This window comes from Giraffa tippelskirchi, chromosome 6, assembly GCF_054371585.1.
Source record: "Giraffa tippelskirchi isolate mGirTip1 chromosome 6, T2T-mGirTip1v1.2.pri, whole genome shotgun sequence".
Taxonomy (NCBI): domain Eukaryota; kingdom Metazoa; phylum Chordata; class Mammalia; order Artiodactyla; family Giraffidae; genus Giraffa; species Giraffa tippelskirchi.
Genome location: NC_137280.1, coordinates 134,220,779 through 134,244,481, shown reverse-complemented (window position 1 = coordinate 134,244,481; position 23,703 = coordinate 134,220,779). Strand labels below are relative to the sequence as shown.

The following is a 23,703-nucleotide window of genomic DNA, read 5'->3' as shown; positions in this document are numbered from 1 at the left end:
TTTCCGTCTCACATCATGGATTCCTCCTCCTCTGCAATCTCACGGTCTACTTCGATAGCCGTGTTCTCGAAGCTGGTGATGCCCCCGTACTTGCGCATGTGCACCATCAATGGCTTGGGTGACTGGCTCCCAGCCAGTGTAGCCACGTACATGCCTGTCCGGTTCTCCTCCAGTGATGGGCCCCAATCCATGGTGGGCCGGCTCGCCTGCTGAAGCCGCTGCAGCAAAGCAACCACAGGGGTGAGAACCAGGGCTGGTGGAGTGCTTCTTGCGGCTGAGCACTGGCAAAACCCTCACCAAGTCACCTGGATTAGTCTTTGCAAAAACTGGGGGAAAGGGAGGGGGTGCTGTCACTTCCCCAGAGGAGTGTCACGTGAGTGGAGAGAATCCTGCCCTGCAGCTCACAAGTTGGGTGGGTGGTCTTTGGGCATGAGATTTAAGCTCTGCTTCCAGCATCTGTAACTTGGGAAACAGGATGCCTTCAAAGGATGGTTAGTAAGGCACTGAGGTGAAGCTCTCAGCAGGGTGCTGACAACAGAGTAAGGCCCATTAAATGGTGGCTGTTGTTGTGGTTACATGGCAGGCAGTCTGGGAGTCCACTCTGGGTCCCTTTCCCTAAATGCTGAGTCTTGAAGAGCTGGGAGCTTTGGTGGGACACCTATGCCCTAGGAGGATGGAGACAGAGTGACCATGTTTTTCTCTTTTTAATTTTTTAGTCACAGTGGGTGGTATGTGGGATCTTAGTTCCTCGATCAAGGATTGAACCCACATCCCCTGCATTGGAAGCATGGAGTCTTAACCGCTGGACCACTAGGGAAATCCCAGAGTGGCCATCTCTGACATTGTGCCTCTGTTTTACTCTGATGTCTGACCTTTCCCTCTCCCAGCCCAGTTTCTATGGAAGGAGGGAGCTGACTGAGATGATGACTAAGCCTGGACATTCTAGGGTTCCATCTTCCTCAAACCATATTCTCAAAGCTCTCTGCCTGCCCTGCTAGGGAGAAGAGCCCCAGACTCTTCAGTGAAGAAAGACACCAACAGTAAGGAGCCACAGGGTGTAGGTTCCAAGGGAGATAATGTATGTGAGTCCTGGGCTAAGGGCCTCGCATGGCCCCATACTCAAAGCATAGTGATGTCCATTAAAATGTTGTTTATTGGAAGCATGTTACCCCACTGATCAGAAACCTGCCAAAAACTTGTCATCTCACTTGGAATGAAATCCAAAGTGCTCACCTCACCTCCGTGTCTTGGCCCCTGTCTATCTTTGTGATGTTGGCTCCTGCCACAGTCTCTCTACCAGCTCTGATCCAGTCTCACTGACCTCCTTGCTGGCCTCAAACATGCTAGCCCCTCCTGCCTCAGGGCCTTTGCACTGACTGTCCTGCCTAGAATGCTCTCCCCTTAGACATCTAAACCAATCACCTTGGTGATTTAGTCAGGTCTCTATCACCTCCTCAGAGAGGTCTCCCTTGGTTACCCTGGCCAGAACTTCCTTCACTCTCTATTCCTGTATTCTGGCTTGGTTTTGTTTTTAAGTATTACACTTACGACTGCCTTCGTATGTTTGTTTATTGTCTGTCTCCTGCATTAAAATACAAGCTCCCTGAGTTTAAGGACTGAAATTTGTTTCCAGCTGCACTCTAGTGTCTAGACCAGGTTGCTCAACCTGAGAGCCCTGCTGACACTGTGGTCAGAGAGGAGTTCTGCACACTGAACAGTGTGTATAGCAGGATCCCTGACTTCTAGATGCCAGTAGCATTCTTCCTCCAGCCCTACCCTCTCAGGACAGTCAAAAAGTCTCCAGACATTACCCAGTATCCCCTAAGGGCAAAATCACCCCTGATTTTGAGGCAATTTTGAACTGGCTTAGAACTGAGACTCGTGCATCCCAGCTCTGTGCTGAGGATAGGTTTATTTAATCCTTAGAGTATCCCTGTGAGAGGGTATTTTTATTACCTCCAGCCCCGCAGATACTATCTGAAAGAATGGTTCCGAGACATTAGTTAAACTGGCCAAGGTCACAGGGGAGAAGTGGTGGTGCTGGTGTTCAAACCCAGGCAGTCTTGACCGCATCCTGAACTTGAAAAATACCCTGCTTTTCTGTGTCTCACAGTACTGACTATGTTGATGAGCTTTTTTCCTTCTCACAGCAACCCTATGGGAAGGTATCATTGTACTCATTTTTCCCCCTTTTTTTTCTAGGAAGAGCGTGAGCTCAGTCCCCCACTACCACAAATTATGCGGTCGAGTTTCCTACATTTGGGGAAATCACAGGGGTCAGCACATCTGGAGTGCAATGGATGAACCACACCCTGGAAAACCACCTTCGTGATGATGGCAAGTCCCCTGACAGGTAAGGACACACTGCCCTCATTTTAAAGACAGAGAAAGCAAGGTTCAGAGAGGTGCATTCACTTGCTTAGGGCCCCAAAGCTGGCAAGTGGCAGCCCCAGGACTCCTGTCCTAGTGTGTCACTTCTGGGAGCCCTGGTCTCTGAAGGTGGTGCTCCTGAGCTGGACAGTGACTCCTCTGTGGGACTCACAGATCCCCCAGCGCCCTGGCCTCTCTGCCTGGCTGTGGGTGGTGGTGGCAGCAGGACAGGAGGGAGACAAAGCCAGGCTTGGGCGCCATAAACTTCCTCCTTCCCTTCACAGACACCCTGGCTCTCAGCATGGAGACAAATTTCCTTTAGTAGCACAGGTGGGGCTCCTGAGGTTCAGAGAGAGAAGGAGTTTGCCTCAAGTCACACAGCAGTTGGAGACAGAGCAGTGGCTGGACTCCAGGACTCTCCTGTGGTCTGTGCTGTGTGACCATAATCCACTTCTGCCAGGGAAGGGCTCTGAGCTTCTCTTCAGAAACTGGAAGGTGGGATGAGGGACAGCCAAGGAACAGTGAAGGTGAATGAGCAGGGGGGCAGTAGTGTGCTGGTTAGCAGGCTGGGGAGGAGTGGAAGGGCATAGGAGGCCTGATTGCTAGCCAATTTCACTGTAATAATTATTCCCACCCTTGTCAATTTCAAGTTATCAATGATTTAACAACTGGCTCACAGTTTTCTAGAATATTTAACAGTTAGCTCTCATGAAGCAGTGCTGGTGGCTCCAGTACACTTCTGATAGTGGGCATGTATGTGTGCATGTCCCAACGCTGTCTCTGGACCCTAGCATGCTCACTCAGCCCTGCTCACTGTGACACCCTCTTGCCACCAGGGGACTCCCTGCCCACTGCCTCAGAAGTGGAGGACTCAGTGTGCAGAGGACACTTGAGGTTCAGAGGGGGTGGGTCTCCAGCAGCCACACAGCATCCCGGCATGTCCACTGACCCACAGAGGGCCCCTACTCCCATCTTCCAAGCCTGCAGAATCCCGTGCCAAATGGCTTGCACTCTGTATGCTTCCTGGGTCTCCCCACAAAGCCCTGGCCATGGGCAGGGCTCCTGGTCACAGGAGGAGGGTGACAGCTCATCCCTGGGGTCCCTCCATGTTGCTTCAGACCCTGAGTTCCATAGGAAAGCCAGCAGCCCAAGTTCAAGTTCTGACCCGTGCACAACTCACCATGGGATGGTGGATAAACCCCTTGTCCTTTCAGGTTCCCCCAGGACAGGCGGGCATTGACCAACATTACTGGTCTCTGGATTGCGCTCCTCCCCTGCCAGAGGCCCCGCGTGGTATGAGGGGCCACAGAACAGGACTCTGGCCCTCAGAGCCTGCTGCAGCCCAAGCTGATCTAAGCTGATTCACAACTCAGGCTACTGGTTAGGAAAAAATGCTCTTCCCAGTTAAAACCACCCTGCAGGCTCTGAAAAAGGTGTTGGAGCAGAGATTGTGTGCTCTAGAGGTTGGGCACAGAGCAGGGCCATGGGGTTGGGGACTAGGGGCTAGCAGGGGTGGGGCAGACTCACCTCCCAGAGCGAGCCCTCCTCTCGAAGCACGGCCACCAGCATGCCGGCTGGGATCATGAGGCAGGACAGCAGGCCCATCAGGATGCCCAGCAGCTCCGCCCAGGCTGGGAAGCGGTAGCTGCCATACTCTGAGGGCTGGTACTTGACGATGCTGTACACCAGCAAGGCCTGCAGGTGGGGGCTCCCAGTGTCACAGAGGGCCTCGGGCAGGCCCCAGGGCTCGGGATAGCCCAGGTCTGAGCTACTGTAAAGCCTGAGATAGCTCAGCCCAGGGCCATCCCAAGGCCTGAGAGAGCCCAGCCCAGAGCCACCCAGTCTCTGAGAAAGCCCAGTCCTAAGTATACCAGAACCTGAGCTGGCCCATCTTTGGAGCCTTTGCAAGTCCTGAGACAGCCCTGTCCAAAGCTGACCCAATGCCAAAGCCTGAGACAGTCCAGCTCTGAGACGGCCTATCCCTGAGCTGCTCCAAATCCAAGGCTGAGAAGCACAGCCTCACCACCCCAGCCCTAAAGCTCTGAAGCCTAAGAAAGCCCCACTCATTCTGCCAATCAAATGCAGGGCCAGGTCCAGCACAGCTACAAAAGCTGGGGGCACCACGGGGGAGGGGAGTAGACCAGGATCCTGGTACTCACTCTATCTGCCAGCCCTAAGAGAGGTCCACTGAGGGCCAGGGCAGTCCTCCCAGACTGAATGCCCACGGGGGCCCTGCTCTCACCCCTGGGCCCCCAGCCAGCAGCCCTCCCTTCCACCCTGGTTACCAGGAGTGTGGCTGGGGACAGGAACAGCCAGCAGGCCCTGAAGTAGAAGCCCGGCTTGAAGCCCAGCATCATGTGGATGTCCCGGCAGAACCTCTGGATGCCTGCACGGGGAAAGGAGGGGAATGGCCCCACCCACAGCCCCACAAGCACCGTCAGCCCCTCCTCCACCCCAGTTGCCCCCACTGGAAACCCTGGCCCTTGGGACCAGAGACCCAGTGCAGGGGGGCTCCAGGGTAGACTCCCATTCTCCCACAGCGGGGAGCCTGACTCCGCCTCTCACAGCCCCTCTCACCATACACCCGGGTGACAGCGAGGCACGTGGTGATCACCACCACCATCAGCCCGAAGCTGGCGCTGTAGTCGTCCAGAAGGACCAGCCAGTACATGCCCCCCTGGAACACAAGTCACAGCTCTAGAGTGCCCTCATCCCAGCCTTGATCCCCAGTGCTGCCCCTTCTCCAGGCAGGAAGTAAGCAGGGAGCAGGGAGGCCAGTAGGAAGAGCAAGATGGTGAGAGGGTGACTGCTCTCTGCCTGCCGAGCCCTCTATACACACCATCTGATTTGAGTCTCACAACAAGCCTATAGCCTATATGTAGACCCCACTTTATCAGTGGGAAAACAGGATCAGGGAGGTGAAGCCACTTGTCCTGAGGTCACTCATCAAGTGTAGGAATAAGGCTTGAAGACTTTTCAGACTCCAAAATCAGAACTCGGGGTCATAGGCCAAGCTGCCCCTTGAGAAAGAGGGTCTGGGGTGGACTAGCTTTCTCCCAAAGAGGAGGAAGCAGATAGCTTGGGGCGTGTTTGGCCTGGCCACAGGCAGCGCTGCAGGTGTTGGCCCCAGCCTTGCCCACCAGCTGTCCACCCACCCCATAGCACCACTCACATCCGTGGTGAGGACCAGCCCCATCAGGTACATGGCCACGCAGATGAGCCCCGAGAACACAGCCTTCTTGGGCCGAAGGTAGTATGGGAACTCGTCCGTAACAGCTGTCACAATGGTCTCCAAGAAGGCAAACTGAGGGGAGGGAGGGGGTCAGAGTTCTGCTCCCACCACACGCATACAAACACACACAGAGATGTACATCCCACAGATGCAGATACACACACATCACACACATATCACACACACATCACACATATCATACACATAGAAACATCATGTGAAGACATACACAGATACACAGTCATACATTTCATACTTGGACAGATACACCCAAACATAGATACACATACAGACAGAGACACCCACATCACACACGGATAACACATACAGCAAGATGCACACACATCGCAGACACATACCACAAGGCACACCCACCGGCATGGGCAGCTCACCTGGCTGTCCAAGCCGAGAGTCAGCAGCATGAAGAAGAACAGGAAGGACCAGAAGGGTGACAGAGGCAGCATGGTCATGGCCTGTGGGTAGACGACAAAGGCCAGGCCAGGGCCTGGGCCAAGGGCACACGGGGTCAGCAGCCTGGGGAACGTGGGGGCCCCACATATGTACTTAAACATACATGATTACTACTTACACCCACTTGGGCCAAACCCAGAGATGTACACTCACTGCACACTTCCTACACTTTCTTAACTCCTAAGACACAGGTCAGCACACTGTCCGTGCTCCATAAACACAGATTGATAAAAAAATGAATTAATAATGAGTACATGAGTAAACACAAGACCAAATATAAACCCTCATTTGAATACGCTTATGTACGCAATCATTTGCACAAACAGTTCCACGTACACACACACACACACACACACTCAGATACTCCCACTGGTGCAAGACACTGATTCACAACATCATTCAAACCCTCAATTCACTTACACAGGCACCTCCATACAGGATGTGACTCATCTGGGCAAGCAAGGCAAGTTCCTGAGATGTGACAAAACACGACAATCTCCTCCAGAAAGTCACTTCTCTCCAGACACAGGTTGATACGTACTCATTTGCACACCCATCCTTTTGCACTTGAACACTCAGAAAACAGCTAAGACACATTCATGCACGCATGCCGTGCATGCACATACACACACCATATCCATCCACAACCTTGCTGGTCCACATGTATGCTCACTTGCCCAGCCCAGCTGTGCCTGACTCACCCTCCACCCACCAGGGCCAGGCAGCCTGCCCACCTGCTTTGGCTACTTGGTCCACAGGCACACCCAGCTCCTGAGACATGTAGCCCAGCACGGAGAAGATGGCAAAGCCAGCCAAGATGCTGGTGATGGCGTTGCCCAGGGTGACAATGAAGGTGTCTCTGCCAGGAGAAGTCCAGGCACAGGCCAGGGTGAGTGGCCCCCCTCCTCACCCACAAGGCCCTCCCCGGCCAGCCACTCTCCTACCCACTCCAGCCACCGGGGTCTGGGAGGCAGCACTGACCTATAGATATTCTGGTGAAATGTGTTGTAGGAGGCAAAGGTGAGGAGCCCTCCAAAGCCCACACCCAAGGAGTAGAAGATCTGAAGAGCAGCTTCGATCCATACCTGTGGCAGGGAAGGACACAGAGGGAGGGCAGAGAGGAGAGGTTGGCACACCGTGGTGCCCAGAGAGGGAAGGAGGTAGGGCGAGAGCCAGTTGACAGACCCAGGGATGCTGTGGTGAAGGGCCCGGCTGATGAGTGACAGCACCTAGGAGCAAGGCCCGCTCTAACACTACAGGACTTGGTCAAGTTCCTTCCTCTCTCTGGGCCTCAGTTTCCCCATCTAGGATCTAGAAGATACTCTCTAAGCTTGGTCCAGTTCTGAAGAAAGTAGTGCCTTGTATAAATTTTCAGTAGATGTGTACTGACAATCAGCCCCTGTAACCCTTTTACTGCCTCCCTAGAGTTGGAGGAACCTGGATTTGAATCCCAGTTCCCCCACTTTTGAGCTGTGTAGACTGTCCAGGCCAATCACCTCTCTGGGCCTCAGGTCCCCCGTCTGTACTGAGGGGGTAGGAATGGTATCATAGGCTGGTGGTAAGGATCACATGACTACATTATGCACAATGCTAGAGTAGGGGCAGGCGTAGTCATCCACCAACAAATAAGAATGCTACCTGTCAGGACCATTGTTTCTATTATTATTACTAATACCCTCCTTGGGTTTTCGAGTCAGGTCTGGGTGGAAATCCCAACTCTGCTGCTCCCTAGCCGCGTGATCTGCTAATTCTTTTGGGCCTCAGTTTCTTCATCTGTAAAATGGGAGAATAATGTCTACTGCATAGAATCGTATATAATATTCGCCGTGTGGAAGATCCTCTCCCCACTCCCTTTCCCCAGGGAGTCTTCTTTCCACTCCCTAGCCTGACCTCTCCCTTTACATGCTGGCCTTGAGGGTCTCACCTTGGAAGACAACAGGTGGTGGAACTGAGGGGTGAGATAGAACTGGATGCCCTTCCAGGCCCCAGGGAGGGTGACTCCGCGGACCAGCAGCATGAGCAGGATGAGGTAGGGGAACGTGGCCGTGAAATACACCACCTGAGAGACAGTAAATGGGGACAGATGGAGGTGACTTTCTCTCTTCTCTCCTCCTCTCAGAAATCCCCATCTTACTGATTCACCTCTCCAACCTTCAGGTAGCCCAAGTTGGAAACAGCCACCATCTGATGCTCTCTTTCCTTCCCTCATTCCCACCACACATCACTGCTTCCCAGGGCTATTCCCACCCATCCACTCTCTCCAGCCCTGCGCCCTGGTCCAGACCCCCCATCCCTCCCCTCCCCCCATGCAAACCCAGCCTGCAAGGTCATCAGACATTGGACATGCCCAAACTCTCCTCTGTCCTGTCTCCACCTGTTCCCAAACCTCCAGCTTCACCCTCAGCAAACACCATCAAGTCCCAAGCCCCTCACTGCCTTGGCTTGCACCACGATGACCTCTCCTGGCTTTCTAATGGTCTCCACGCTTTCTAACCTTTCTTTTAATGGTTCTTTTCCTCGTGGACAACATCTCTCAGCACTTTGCAGAGAGACAAGTTCTAATTTATAAATGATTGAGTAAACCACTCAGAAGGTTTCCAGCTAGTGAAACAGCTCTTTGGCCCTTCCTGCCCTCCATAAGCTACAGTGGGCTTTGTCTCCCCAGCTTTTAGCTGGTATTTTTCACATAACAGTTGCCTGACTTTTCCACCTGGGACTGATTCCATTTCCAGCTCCAGGCCCAACCAAGCAGAGCACACCACCCTTCTGCCCAGGGTGACTGGTCCAGAGATGAGTCTAAGACCCATTTATCCAGTGAGGCTCAGTTCTAGGATTTTTGAAACCTAGGGCAAGGGAGAACATTAGGTAGGAAAGATGTATGCCTGGAGTTGCTAGGGGCAACCTCACGAAGAATGAAGCCTGAGAAGTCAGTCTGGAGGAAAGCATTGCTGAGAGACCAAGAGAACAATATTCCTGATCTGAACCCCTAGATCCAGCTGTACCTGAAGCAGACCCTTTGGACTTTCCAACTGAATGTGATAACTGGCTTCTAGTCCTTGCATTTCAAAGAGCTGTGACTCATGCCCACCCTCTAGGCATTCAACAAACACTTGCTGAGCTTCTTCAAAGAGCCAAGCACTAGATTAGTATACAAGCTTAGATAACAGATGGGTCCTGCCCTTGGCATGTTTCTAATCTAGTGAACCAGCTTAGCCACCATCCAGCCCCATCTCCACATCTTTCTTCAGGCAATGCCTCCCCCTTCCCCAGTCTCAATGTCCTCTCCCTTCCCCTCTTCCCAGCTGAAGTCCACTCATCCTCTCAGGCTCAGTCCACACCCTGCCTCCTCCAGGAAGCCCTCACCCTTCCCAGCCTCTCAGGCCTCTGGGGCCTCCCAGCTTCACCTTGCCCGAGGACTTCACACCCTTGAGGATACAGAGGAACACGATGACCCAGGCGAGCAGCAGGCAAAGGCAGAGGTTCCAGCGGATGTGCCCGGGACTTCCGATGCCCTGGCTTCCTTGGATGTGGAGGACGTAGCGGCTGTGGGATACAAGGTCTGAATGTCCTCTGGTCACCTTGCCAATGCTCCATAGACATGGAGTGAAGCTGTGGCCAGCCCACGAGGCTTTCCTGGCTATTCTCTGTTTGATTCCTCCCCATCCTGCTCTGATCAGCTCTGCACCCAGGAGCTGGGCCTCTAGAGACAGCATCACCCAGGCTCCTTCCTCTTCAGTTTCCACATGGGCCTGGCTAATGGGAGGCAATAGCAGGAGACTGGATGATGGGTTAGGGTATTTGCACACATGCAAATACCCTTATACATGTATAAGCATGCACGCCTACACACCATCAGAGGGTCTGGCTGTGACTACCTTTTCTACAGCGCAGCTCTGGTTGGGTGGCCCTTCCTCTGAGGCTTTCAGTCTCCCCTGATTCTGATAACACTGCCTCCTTGCCTCAGGGGTGGTATGACTGTCCCTTTTGCTAGTCCCTGGTGCCTCACGTTTCCATGTGGATCCCCTCACTTCTGTGAAGTCCTTCCACTCACTCAACTCCCTTCAGTGAAGCCCTGTGACAGTGCCATCTGCTTCCTGCCTGCTCCCCAAGTGATGCAGTGGGCCATGGCGTTGCCATGGAGACCCTAGGCAGCTGCCAGTGACCATGTCATGTTCTTTGGCTTTTAGTTGCAGACCCAATCCTGTCCTTCCCCACTGGTCAGACATATTCCTCAGCAGGTGCAGACACTTTAGATTCATTTCAAGTGGACAAATGAATGAACTATGTAATAAATGCAGGTTGGAGGCTAAAACATTTAAAAACATGGGGCTCATTTGGGAGAAAACTCCTAAGAGTAGCCTTTTGCAGGCAAAGGGTTATGGTTATCTGGTAGGTGTCCTCTGGTCAGCCAATGGTCCCTACCTAGGAACAAGGCTACTCTGGAATGTTCCAGAAGAGGATCAGGCATCAGGAGGCCTTGATTCCAGTACTGCCTCTGCCAGAAAGTACTGAGCAAGCCTCCGGGCCTTGTTTTCTCAGCTATAAAGTGGGACTTTGGGACAGGCCAATGGGCAGTGATGCCCTTCTGACCCCCGCCACCCACAGGGGCTCGTGATGTGGCTGGTTCTGAGTTACCTGTGTCATTCTCATACCCTTTACTCTCCTAGAGTCTCCTCTCTCCTGTTAGACTAACCCAAGAAGGTCCTGTGTGACCATGGTCTCTGCTAAGTGTTTTACCTACTAATATATAGTCGGTGCTCAATAACACAGATTGAGGGAATAAACGAGTGACTGACTGATACCATCCTATGAAGCAGGGACTCTTACTACTCCTTGTACAGAGGAAGAAACTGAGGCTCCAGATGTTGACAATGACTGTTATCATCAGCATCATTACTATCAACTAGCATTTATTGAGCACTCACTATCCACCAGGCTGAGCGGCACAATTTATATGCCTTCTTTACTTTAATCCTCACAGTAGCCTTCAGATACTATCACACCTGATTCAAAGATAAAGCATCACAAGCCAAATAAATTGTTCAAGGTCACACAGCTGGTCAGGTGAAGAACTGGGATTAGAACTCAGAGTCCATCCAACACAGCACCTGAACTCAACTTTGAGGTGCATGTAGAGCCCCATGGGAGCACGGGCACAATCCTGCCCTCTGTCCCTCCCTGACTGCTGCTGGGCCAGCAGGGGCCTGACCTCCAGTACTCCTCGCTGGGGCTGACAGTGCTGGTGAGGTTGAGGGGCAGGGCGCCATTGCCGTCCTTGGAGCCTCTGTGCTCGCGGCAGAGGTCCGTGTTCCACCAGTTGCCACAGTGTTCCCAGGGCAGGTTGCTGGTGAGGGAGGCGAAGAGGTAGAAGAGGACGTAGGCGATGATCATGTTGTAGTAGATGGCCACCAGGCCCACGATGAGCAGCATGGCCGCGCCGGCACCTGGGCGGGGAGGGGCGGCTTCAGGCCAGGGAAGCCATCCCCTTTCTAGAGTTCACCTCCCTCTCTGCCTAGAGGGCAGAGAGAGTAGGGGGCAACCTCCCTGCCTCCCTCAGGCTTTGAACACACCCCCTCAGGGCCTCACCTTTGAAGAGCGGGCTGATTTTCCAGACGGCCAGGGGTCCCAGACTGGAGAACTGGCCCAGAGAGAGCTCGAGAAAGAAGAGGGGGATGCCGCAGATGGCCAGCATGAGGAAGTAGGGCACCAGGAAGGCGCCTGCAAGGAGGAGGAGGGAGAGTGGGGAAGGTCTAGGGATGGGAGGTCGGCTCCCCTTAAAGCCTAGCTCTAGCCCCGCTCGCTCCCGTGACTGGCAGACTCCTTCACTTCTCATGTGGGGCTGGGCACTGCAGGACTGTCTTCTTTTCTGCCAGGAGATCACTGAGGGCCAAGTGGACGTATGGGGATTTACTTACCTCTGTAGCCCTAGTGCCCAGGCCAGGACTGGGCTCAGAGCAGACATTGAGTGAATGAATGAACAAATGAGTGAATGAATGAATGCATTCCCTGCCAGATAAAGTACAAACTCCTCAGTACAGAAATCGGTGACCTTTAGAATCTGGCTTCTGTCTACCTGCTCCTCCCCTCCTCCCAATGCCACCTCAGATGCTTGTGGCTGCCACCTGTGGTCGCCTGTGCCCAGCATCCCTCCTCCTTTTCTTCTCATATTGGCAGCTAGCTCCTTTACAGGACTGCCCACCACCATATGGCTCTGGAAGGGCTGCCAGTCACACCAGCCAACCCCTGCCCACCCTTCCTGGGCACATATCCCAAGGCAGGCCAATTAGAGACCTTCCCTGCAATTCAACATAGATTCATTCAGAGGGAACAGTTCTGAGGAGGAAGTCATTCCATAGTTGTCTTTGGCCACCCCCGACACACCTGTAGGGAGGAAGTCTGATCCAGGGAAAAATGAGGTCAGCACACAGAGAGAAAAAGCCTCGGGAACCAGGGAGAGGGAGGGCAGAGACCACTGTGGCCATCCCTGAGTTCCTGGAGCTTCAGAGGCCAGCACTCATCCCATACTTCCCCGTCATCCCAATTCATCTTGTCCCTGCTTCATCTAGTTTTACTTGCATTTCTGTTGCTCTGCCAATACGTGCTTCTTTAAGGAGTTTGGTAGACATGGGAGGAGACATGGAGTGCTGGCAGGAACAGATTGGCTCCGGAGATGATAACCCTGGGGTGGAACGTTGGGTCGCCACCGTGTGACCTTGGGCAAGGAACCTGGCCTCTCCAAGCACAGTTGCCTCATCAAGACAACAGTGCCCGCCCAGGTAGTTGTCATCAGGGTTAAGTGAGGCAGGCCTGGGGCCTGGCAGATGGTGAGTGCTCAACCCCAGCTATTGGTGGTGAGACTTAAAATAGCCACTTGATGAAGGAGCAGGGACAGAGAATTTAAGATGGAAAACATGTTGTATTTGCAGCTTGAAAGGAAGGAACCAAGAGGCAATGCTAGGCTGGAGATTCAAGAACCCAGGAGTGACTGATTGATGGAGTGGGGTTCCAAGGGAGGTGAGGTGGGAGAGGAAGGGATGGGAAGAATACTGAGAGCACAGTAACCACTGACAGGCAGATACAGCCCTTTATCACAAAGCAGAGGCAGCCATCTCTGCCCATCACTCAGGGCCCAGGAAGTGCCAAGGCTTAGGGAGAAAACTGAGTGAGTATCCACACTGGGGATGAGAAAGGAAGGAAGGGACTGGGAGAGGAAAAGGGACTAGGCAGGGTGAGCTCCTCCTTCCAGCCCAGGTCACTGCTTTCAACTAATTCAGCCCAGGGTCACATAGGGGGCAGTGGCCAAGGTCACTTAAAACCTCACTCCACCCTGAGCCTTGGTCCACTGGCCTCGACACCCCTCATGCAGGCATCAGGCTCATACCTCCTCCATTGGTATAGGCTCGATAGGGAAAACGCCAGACATTCCCCAGGCCGACACAGTAGCCGATGCAGGACAGCAGGAAGTCCAGCTTGCCTGTCCAGTTCCCCCTGTCTGTGGCAAAATCCATGTCCAGGTCTACATCGCCCTGGTCACTTGGGGTCATCAGCAGGTCTGGGGTGACAGGCTGCCAGTAAGAGACACCAAAGAGGTAAGACAGAAAGGTGAGGCCAGGTTGAACTGGGGACCCCCCCCCCATCTCAAATAAGAATATGAACTCAAACAGGGCTAAATGCAAAGAACTTTATTGGTTCAGATAATCAACTGCTCTCACTGTTAACCTGGGCTGACAGGTTAGCAGGCAGGAGCTCCTCAAGATTTCAGGTGACTACAAACTTTTGAGAGTAGTAAGGTGGCTCTGGTACTAAGAAAGCTACCTTAATCTTAGTTTGGCTAACACAGAGGTCAAATCAAGTGACGGTCCTATTTTGATGATAATCTTAATAACAGTTACCATGTGTGAGCACTTATCATGCACTCACTGTGCGAAACATTTTACTCAACATTACCTGATTTCATTCCCAAAACAATTCTGAGAGCTAGGGACGAACAGAGGTACGTGTATACTCAGTTGTGTCCAACTCTTTGCGACACCATGGACTGTAGCCTGCCAGGCTCCTCTGTCCATGGACATTCTCCAGGCAATAATACTGCAGTGGGTTGCCATTTCTTCCTGCAGGGGATCTGCCCTACCCAGGAATTGAACCTGTGTCTCCTGCATTGGCAGGCTGATTCTTTACCACTGAGCTACCTGGGAATCTCTGAGAGCTAAGTATTCATCAAAGGGAAACTTAGGCTCAAAGAGGTATCAGTGACACATCCAGAGTTTTTACGAGGCTGACTAGTGGGAGAACTAGGTCTTCAGTCCAGACTTCCAGATGCTGAAGCCCAGATCTTCAATCACCCAGTGCTGGAGTTCTGCTACTCCATTCTGAGCGCCGTATTTTAAGAACGATACCAGCAGTTTGGAGCATGTGCACAAAGCAGGTGGCTGGACTGGAGCATGTTCAGGAAAAGCAGTTACAGGAGGACAAGAGGAAGAAGTGGGGGCCCTTAGCATAGAAAGGATGGGGCATGGAGGGAATGTGGGCTCCCTTGGGTTTAGATTTATGCTTTGTGGCTGAAGGAGGCCTGCTGAGGACTGTGAATTTTAGTTCCAAAGCAGGAAGAAGCTACTGAAGCCCTAGTCTGTCTAAGGAAGTTGTGACCTTCCTGTCTCTGGAGGAGAGATGCTTGCACAGAGAGGAATGGGAACCAGCTGTCCCTAAGATCCCCTCCCATAATTTAAGGAGGGTGGAGAAGTTCACTGGGCATCCTCCCTTTAGGCTGGGGCTGGGAGATGGAAGCCCTCCTCAGAGTGCTTGGAATCCTGACCAAAGGGATGTGAGGTAGCATGTCCATGAGTTGTCTGGCCTTTGGACCCAGATGGAAGCCAAAAGTCCCCAGGATGACCATCTAAAATTCACACAGCAGTTCCCAGAAGTGCCTCTGGAAGCGGGGCAGGAGAAAGGGGACCATTAGACCTTTTCTGCTTGATTCTGAAAGCTATGTCCCATGTAGAGGAGAACAGAGCTGCCAAGAAGGCAGGTTATCAAATAGTGTCATGGTTTTCAGAGAGGAAAAAGGACCTCCTGCTTCCTGCTGAGGAACAACCACGGGAAACAGTGATTCCACTAGACTGGATGTCAGGAGATGACGATTCTCACCCCAGGTCTGTGCTAATTCACTATGCAACCTTAGGAAAGACTCTGCTGAGCCTTAAATTTCCCCATATGGACACTGAGGAGATTTCCAAAAACAAATCACTTGAAATGTTTGTAGATGTTTGAGGGAACAAGGGATTTTTGATTCAAAATTTTGGGGAAAGCTGGGTTATCACAAGCCAAAACAGGTTTCTTTGTTGCAGGACTTGTCAGATCCTTTAATGGGCCACTATGCACTGTGACTCTCCAAGGAGGGGCTAGAACAGACAACTATCCTCCAATTCTACTTAAGAAAAGGGTTTCAAGGAGCTAGCGTGCCAGGAAATGTGGGTCTAGATAATCTTTAGTTAGTCATCTTCTGGTGCTGATGGTCTGTGAGGCAAAATTCACCAAGGAGACTTCACTGCAGTGGTCACGAATCAGATCAGGTCCAAGCAAACAGCTACTACTTGATTTGTTTTATCTCCTAAAATTGCCCTTCCTGGCACCAGCCCAAGGAGGTCTACATACACATCAGGTGACAGAGGAAACTTTGCTGGTGACTTGTCATCTGAGCAGTGCTAGGATGAAGATAGTGAAAGGAGGGTCCAGGTGTCACAGGACTGGAGGTTTCTGGCTGCAGTGGCAGAAATGTGGTAACAGCATTGGGCCCTCGGTGATAATGACAGCCGTGGTGGTGATCCTGCCTGAGGCTGGCTATCAGCCAGAGGGGCAGTGGTGATGGGGGCAGCCTAGCATGATTATGGGTGACAGTGACAATGAGGAAGAGCATGAAAAAGCTGCTTTTCGAGTAACTGGGATCTAAGGGTTGAAACCAGTATGTTGCTGGTAATTTCTTAGCTGTGATCTCAAACATGCTGGGGTGAGGGTAGCAGCAGCTCCCAGACCTGTATGAAACCCACCTCTTCCTTCTGAATCCCCTTTCCCTCTCCAGCTGAATGGGTATCAGCCCTCTGGAGCCACTCCCTCCCAGGTGAACTCTAAGAGGAATAGGGTAGCAGCCATTGACACTAACCCCTGGTATTGGATGAGGAGGCAGGCCTGACACCCTGTGACTCCCCAGTCCCATTCAGGCCAGCTGGCAGGAGGGCCCGATAATGAGGTTCCTCTGATCCCTCCTGAGAAGCTGCTGCCCTTTCTGTGTTCACAGAGCGGTCCTGGCTCTCTGTTTCCATGGTGACAAGAGTTTCAAGAGCAGGATGCTGTCAGCTCCTCCCCCAATCAGAGGGAAACCTGCTTCTGCTCCAGGGACAGAGGATGGGATCCTCCAAAGCTGAGCCAATCCAAAACCTATGTGGTGCCTCCATCCCCACCATGGGGTAGATCCCAGGGGGCTGGCACAGTGAGGATGGAACTCATTGAGAGACAGGAAAGCAACCAAATCAATGGGGCAGGCTGGAAGCTTAATGAGTAGCTTCACACTTCTGCCTGAATTTGAGGCTCCCATCCCTGATCCCCCTGCTCCCTACCCAGAGTCGCACAGGAACACACTTCTGAGCTTGCCAGATCCTCACCCCTCTTTTAGGGGCCAGCAGATTTAGTCACCAGCAGCAGCAGGTCTGGGAAAGGTAGGATTTCCCAAGCCAAGGCTCTCATACTTTCTTCAGGATGAGAGAGACAATAGGAATCTGGAGTCTGACTTCATCATTGTGCAGACGAGGAAATGAGTTTCAGAGGAAAAGGGGTGAGCTCAAGGTCATATGGTAAGTTAAGGGCAAAGCAAAGCCAGGACCCAGACCCCTGACTCTCAGTTGTATGCTCCTCTCTGAACAACACCATTCCTTTGCCACACTTGGTACTTCCTCACTCCCTGCCCCCTTCTCTTAAAGACCAAGAGAGGGGACCCTGAGGCCAAGGGCCCCAGCCCTGCCCTGTTGGTTTTAGGTTGCTCGGCTTAACCTTCAGGAAAACAGTAAGTTGCACCCCTCTGAGCCTCAGTTTCCTTGTCTATAAATGGGGGATAATAAGACCCAGCTCCCAGAATTATTGGGGAATTACTTGAGAGAAGGTTTCACACAACATGGGTATTTACATAATGAGTGGCCTTGTGCCAGTGAGGGGCGGGGGCTCTTGTGAGGAGGGAGAGGAGGGGGGAGAGAATAGGATGGAAAAGAACAGCGGCTGGACTTAAGACCCAGAAGACCCACAAATGACCCTAACAAGTCACTCATGTCAGTGAATAAAAAGAACCCATTTATCACAGTAGTTCCACACTCAGCTGCCCAAGGGCAGAGAGCTTGAATGAGTGCATGTTGGGGGTGAGGGTGTGGCTTATGGGAGAGAGGACAGTCAACAATACCAGCTGCTGTGAGTTCATGGCATCCCCCCACCCCAGGACTGGAGGGCCTGCTTTGGTGCCCCTTACTGGGGACGGACCAGCGATGGTCCAGGTTAGAGAACATACTTGCCCAGAGTCACCAGGTAAGTGGCATTTGCAGAAACACTACCCAGGAGTTTGGACTCCTTGGTTAATACTGGTACTTTTAAGCCCAAAGCCAGAAACTTCCCCCAAGACTCTCCCTTCTCATGCACTTGCAACTTGGCTGGGGAGTCCAACCCCAAGGACAAGGTGGGGAGGGGCTGAGGTCTGGGCCCAGGAACACAGAGACTTGGCCTCCTCTCTCATGCCAGCTTCCACCCCACCTCCCGAGCTGTGAGGTCTTGCATTTCTTCCCTCCTTGCCTTTGCCTCCCTTGTGTCCTGCTGAGGGGCAGCCTGGGGTTTTAGCAGGGAAGCTAAAGCTGCCAGGAGTAAGAAGCCGAAGCCGGTGGAGAGGAAGCAGGTGGTGGGCGCTGCAGGGCAGGAGCACAGGCAGGAAACCAGGGTGCCCCTGCTGGCTCCCTGAGGCTGCTTCAGTGTAGAGTGCACAGATAAGGACCAGGTCCAAGCCCCCACCCCCATTAATCCAGCTCAAGGCTGTCTCAGCTATTCCAGCATCCCCCACTCCCCCAATTAGCCCCTGGGGGAAAGGGATGAAGGTACCGGGGAGGGGCGAGTGCCTAGCCCCAGCACCCCTACCTCCCGCCTCCTGTCGCTGCAGACACCTGTTCGCAGAACCTGGCCCAATGAACCCTAGCCTCTCCCCGCCTCCCCTCCCCGCCCCACCGTCACACTGCATCCGGACCCCAGATGGGGAAGGCCACCCCCCCACCTACCCCGCGCAGACCGCGACCCCGCCCCTCCCTGCAATCCAGCTCAGCCGGCCTCCCCCGGAGTCCTCTCCAACCCTCCCAGGGGGCTCGAGAGGGGGCGGGCCTCTGCACCCCTCCCTCAGGTGGGCCCCTGCCCTCGTGCCCTACCTTGCGGAGGTGAGCTCCCTGGAGCTTCTTCATCTCGGAAGGCAGGTCGCTAGGGCTTCCCGGCTTGGCTTTTCCTGAGCGCAGAGAGCAGGCGAGGGGGCAAGAGATCGTGCCGCTGGCCGGCTGCCGCGCCTTGGCCTCCGCAACTCCCGCACACCGGCTGGGGGGCCGCGGGCGCAGGCGCTACCGTCTGCTGCGGGCGTGGGGCGCGGGCTGGGCGCTGCAAACGCCCTGCCTCTCCCTGCGCAGCACCCGAGGCTGGGGAGGGGTGCACCGCTGAGCCGGTGTAGACTCCCAGACTGATGGGCTGACTGATGGACAGCGGAGGAGGGGGGAAGCGGGGGGAAGGGATGCGCACCCCCCGCAAGCAGAGCTGCGGATTGGAGGGGCCCTGAGCGCGTGCGGAGGGGAGTCTAGGAAGGAAGCTCTCGGTGTTGAGGCCTCAGCTATCGCCCCCTGTGTGACCTTGGGCAAGTACTCTGCCCTCTCTGGGCCTCCCTCTCCCTTAGCTGGGCAATGAGGGAGACAGGCCATGCACAGGAACACTAACAGCCTGGTTTTGGGTTCCAGCATCCCTGTGCCTCCTCTTTTCTGTGTGACCTGTCCACCTTACTTAAACTCTCTGTGCTGTCATTTCTTTACCTGGAAAGTGGGAACAACAAACTTACCTTCCTGACAAGGATGTGAGGAATCCAGGAAGTTTGTGCATAGAAAACATTTGGCATAGGGCCTGGCACATTGTAGGGGCTCAGTAAACATTTATGGACCAGTATGGGTTGTCCACTCTTGCCAACAAATGAACAGCCAATAGTCAGGTATTTATTCAATCACCTAACCTACCAATATTTATTGAGCACCTAAAGCGTGCCAGGTCCTGGGCTAGGTGCTAATATTTTCTCAACACAGTGACCTGGAGAAGAGGTTATTATCCTTATTTAACAGAAGGGGAAACTAAAGCACAGAGAGGTTGAGTTACTCAAGTTCACAGAGCTAGTGAGGGACCTTAGTGACAGAGTCAGGCCTCATGGACCTTCTAGACTAGTAGTGGTCCTGAACATGCCCTTTTCTTGGGATGAAAATGAAACAAGAACTTTGGGGTGAGAAGAAAGAATAGGGCAAGTGCCACTGTATGGTGGTGATAGTTAGCGACTTAGATCATAAACACGTGCATTCCTGTTCCCCAGAAGTATGAGCTTGAAAATGTTCTAGTTTCCTATCTGTAAAGTGGGCCGTCAGCCAGTTTGGGCTTGGCTGACTTCTCAGAGTGTTGTAAGGGTCCAGTGAGCCCACAGGTAGGATGGGAAATTATTAGCTAGGGCTTCCCAGCTGGTGCAGTGATAAAGAATCTACCTGCTAATGCAGGAGATGCAAGAGACTCAGGTTCTATCCCTGGGTTGGGAAGATCCCCTGGAGTAGGAAATGGCAGCCAACTCCAGTATTGTTGTCTGGAAAATTCCATGAACAGAGGAGCCCGGTGCCATGGGGTTGCAAAGAGTCAGAAATGACTGAGCAAGCACAATTATATGCATTGGTTTATGGAACTGAACCCGTATTTGGTAGCAGGCCCAGCATATACATTACAAATCATGCTCCTTTCACTCTCAAAAGTGTCCCAGTTCAGACACTCATGGCATTGCCCTACTGGCAGCCAACATGGGAGGTCTTTGGGGAGAATGAGATTAAGTGTCTGCTGCCTCTCCTCTCCCTGGAGCAGGAGACAGGAAGAGTTTAAAGCACAGCACAGGTTTAGATAAAGGACCTGGTTGGCTCCCAGGTCTACCTCTCCTCCCCAGGTCCCACCTTGTTGTTGTTATTCAGTTGCTAAATCGTGTCTGACTCTTTGCGACCCCATGGACTGCAGCACGCCAGTCTTCCCTGTCCTTCACTATCTCCTGGAGTTTTCATGTCCATTGAGTCAGTGATGCCATCCAACCATCTCATCTTCCATCACCCCCTTCTCCTCCTGCTCTCAATCTTTCCCAGCATCATGGTCTTTTCTAGTGAGTCAGCTCGTGGACAAAGTATTGGAGCTTCATCTTCTGTGTCAGTCCTTCTAATGAATATTCAGGGTTGATTTCCTTTAGGATTGACTGGTTTGATCTCCTTGTTGTCCAAGGGACTCTCAAGAGTCTTCTCCAGCACCACAATTTGAAAGTATCAATTCTCTGGTGCTCAGCCTTCTTTATGGTCCAGCGCTCACATCCATACATAACTACTTGAAAAACTATAGCTTTGACTATACAGATCTTTGTCAGCAAAGTAATGTCCCTGCTTTTTAATATGCTCTCTAGATTTGTCATAACTTTTCTTCTAAGGAGCAAGCATCTTTTAGTTTCATGGCTGCAGTTACCGTCTGCAATGATTTTGGAGCGAGTGATTTTTAGGTCCCACCCAGTTGCTCCTTTCTTTAAGCCTGGCCTCACAGGGCAGGCAGGGCCTCTCCAGACCCAGGAAGGAAGGAGCCGCTTAGCCATGAATGTGAAGTGAAGGGGAATTCATTGAGCCCTACTGTGTGCATTGACCAGCTCATATCCAATATCTAAATTTTAGTTCTTTCCAACAGCCTGGAAAGTCAAGTTTGTGCTTCCCTATTTTGCATCTGAGGAAACTGTCTTCGAGGAGTGAAGTTGTATACCCAGGGTCACAAATCACTGAATCTTTGAGCTTTGAAGATAAAGCCAGGAGGGCCTTAGGCCATGCCTCAGTCAGTTCAGTTTAGTCACTCAGTCATGTCTGACCGTTTGCGACCCCATGGACTGCAACATGCCAGGCTTCCCTGTTCATCACCAACTCCCAGAGCCTGCTCAAACTCTTGTCTATCGAGTCGGTGATGCCATCCAACCATCTCATCCTCTGTCGTCCCCTTCTACTCCTGCCTTCAGTCTTTCCCAGCATCAGGGTCTTTTGTAATGAGTCAGTTCTTTGCATCAGGTGGCCAAAGTATTGGAGCTTCAGTTTCAGGATCAATCCTTCCAATGAATATTCAGGACTGATTTCTTTTAGGATTGACTGGTTTGATCTCCTTGCAGTCCAAGGGACTCTCAAGAGTCTTCTTCAACACCACAGTTCAAAAGCATCAATTCTTCAAGGCTCAGCTTTCTTTATAGTCCAGCTCTCTCCATCCATACATGACCACTGGAAAAACCATAGCTTTGACTAGATGGACCTTTGTCAGCAAAGTAATGTCTCTGCTTTTTAATATGCTGTCTAGGTTGATCATAGCTTTTCTTCCAAGGAGCAAGCATCTTTTAATTTCATGGCTGCAGTCACCATCTGCAGCGATTTTGGAGCCCCCCAAAATAAAGTCTTTCAAGGTTTCCATTGTTTCCTCTTCTATTTGCCATGAAGTGATGGGACAGGATGCCATGATCTTAGTTTTTTGAATATTGGGTTTTAAGCCAACTTTTTCACTCTCCTCTTTCACTTTCATCAAGAGGCTCTCTAGTTCTTCGCTTTCTGCCATAAGGGTGGTATCATCTACATATCTGAGGTTATTGATATTTCTCCCGGCAATCTTGATTCCAGCTTGTGCTTCATCCAGCCCAGCATTTGTCATGATGTACTCTGCATATAAGTTAAATAAGCAGGGTAACATTATACAGCCTTCATGTACTCCTTTCCCAATTTGGAACCAGTCTGTTGTTCCATGTCTGGTTCTAACTGTTGCTTCTTGACCTGTATACAGATTTCTCAGGAGGCAGATAAGGTGGTCTGGTATTCCCATTTCCTGAAGAATTTTCCACATTTTGTTGTGATCCACATAGTCAAAGGCTTTGGCATAGTCAATAAAGTAGATGTTTTTCTGGAACTCTCTTGCTTTTTCGATGATCCAACAGATGTTGGCAATTTGATATCTGCTTCCAGGCCATGCCTGGGGAGAGGCAAAAGCCAGTGGCTCCTGGATCCAAGGGCCTGCCATCATACCTCTTACAGGATGGGTGGCAGCTTGACTGAACCACTCCCTCTCATTGGCTTGTAGGTTTCATTAGACTCTAAGCAAGGCACAGAGAAGCATGGGAACAGGGAGTAGAGACGAGGCATTGGCTCAGGAACCCTAACAGACTTGCCTCCTTGTTGCCACTTCCCAGTAGCATCTGCTCCCCCCAGATCCAGCCCTGGAGGGAGCCAGCCCTAGGGGAGGGGAAGAGATCAGGGATGGGACTTTAGCCATTCTCAAACACATCATGAGGTGACCACCAAGCAACAGCAGCAGTCACTGGGGCTCACCTTTCACATGGGGAAAGTGAGGCCCAGAGGAAGCAGGACTTGGAAAATCATTGAGTGAAGTAGAGGCAGGTGAGGCCTGGAATCAAGGAGTCTGACCCCACCCAGGCTGTGCCCTCCATATCACAACTTCCTCCATCCTCACCCTCATCACCACAGCCCTTGTTGGGAAAGTCTGTACTTCATAAAACAAACAACCCCCCCCCCCAATAGTTTTTACAAGACATTGTCCACATGAGTCAGTCACCCTCTGAAACCCTGGTTTTATGATCATGTAACTGGCCATGAGTTCTGCCACTGAGCACATTTGACAGTTGTTCTCAACATGACCCCCCTCCCCCTCCAAGAGGAAATTTGGGTACCACTTGGCAAAATAACTAGTTAGGAATCCAAACCTAATAAATAATCTATTTCCCTTTCCCGCTTCCCTCTCCCTCTCCTTTATTTTTCTTAGTCTCACATCAAACCAGAAAAATGGGGATATGTACTGGACTTAAAGAAAATGTGAGATGAAAATGTACTTCCTTTTATTATATAGGAAGGTATTTTTAAATGCATATAAATAAACATTTTTAGTTTGCTTAAATGTTCAGACTTTATCGCTGAAGAGCATGTGTTTTGTTATACCAGCCAGTGGTGACTGTGAAAGATGAGGATCCAGACTGCTAGTCCATCTGGTGAGATTCAGAGAAAGTAGTTCTGGAGCGGCCATACCCTCTGAAGCCGTGCCATCCTACACCTGCTCTGCTGCCAGCTTCTGTGTCCCACTGGTTGGGCATCTCATCCATTTAGAGCCAGGCTGGCTTCCTGCCTAGAGACCTCCTCTGTGTGGACACTCCACTCCCAGCCCCAAGTCCCTCCCTAGTCTTGATCTGTGGCCCTCTCCGCTCAGCCCACACCAGGCTCTTGGCAGTTAGTGACAGAGTCTCTTCCACAAGACTCAGGTTCTCAACATGGTGTTAGGGG

General features: G+C 52.1%; 1 protein-coding gene, 1 long non-coding RNA gene and 1 other non-coding gene across 3 annotated transcripts; 1 reads left to right on the top strand and 2 right to left on the bottom strand.

Annotated features, from left to right (window-relative positions):
• Nucleotides 1-8: 8 nt before the first annotated feature.
• On the bottom strand, nucleotides 9-18,546 carry SLC6A7 (solute carrier family 6 member 7). Its single transcript, XM_081495790.1, has 14 exons — nucleotides 18,514-18,546; nucleotides 13,455-13,638; nucleotides 11,660-11,791; nucleotides 11,283-11,517; nucleotides 9,478-9,616; nucleotides 7,998-8,132; nucleotides 7,055-7,158; nucleotides 6,808-6,932; nucleotides 5,995-6,107; nucleotides 5,543-5,674; nucleotides 4,948-5,047; nucleotides 4,656-4,756; nucleotides 3,898-4,065; nucleotides 9-218 (listed from the first exon to the last, which is right to left on the bottom strand). The coding sequence occupies exons 1-14, from the start codon at nucleotides 18,544-18,546 to the stop codon at nucleotides 9-11; spliced, it is 1,911 nt and encodes a 636-aa protein (XP_081351916.1).
• On the bottom strand, nucleotides 2,199-2,361 carry LOC145511861 (U1 spliceosomal RNA). Its single transcript, XR_014058232.1, has one exon. It is a non-coding gene; the product is annotated as a U1 spliceosomal RNA (small nuclear RNA).
• LOC145508679 (uncharacterized) lies at nucleotides 5,722-10,385 on the top strand. The gene is made up of 2 exons (XR_014055528.1): nucleotides 5,722-6,962; nucleotides 9,376-10,385. It is a non-coding gene; the product is annotated as an uncharacterized LOC145508679 (long non-coding RNA).
• Nucleotides 18,547-23,703: the final 5,157 nt, after the last annotated feature.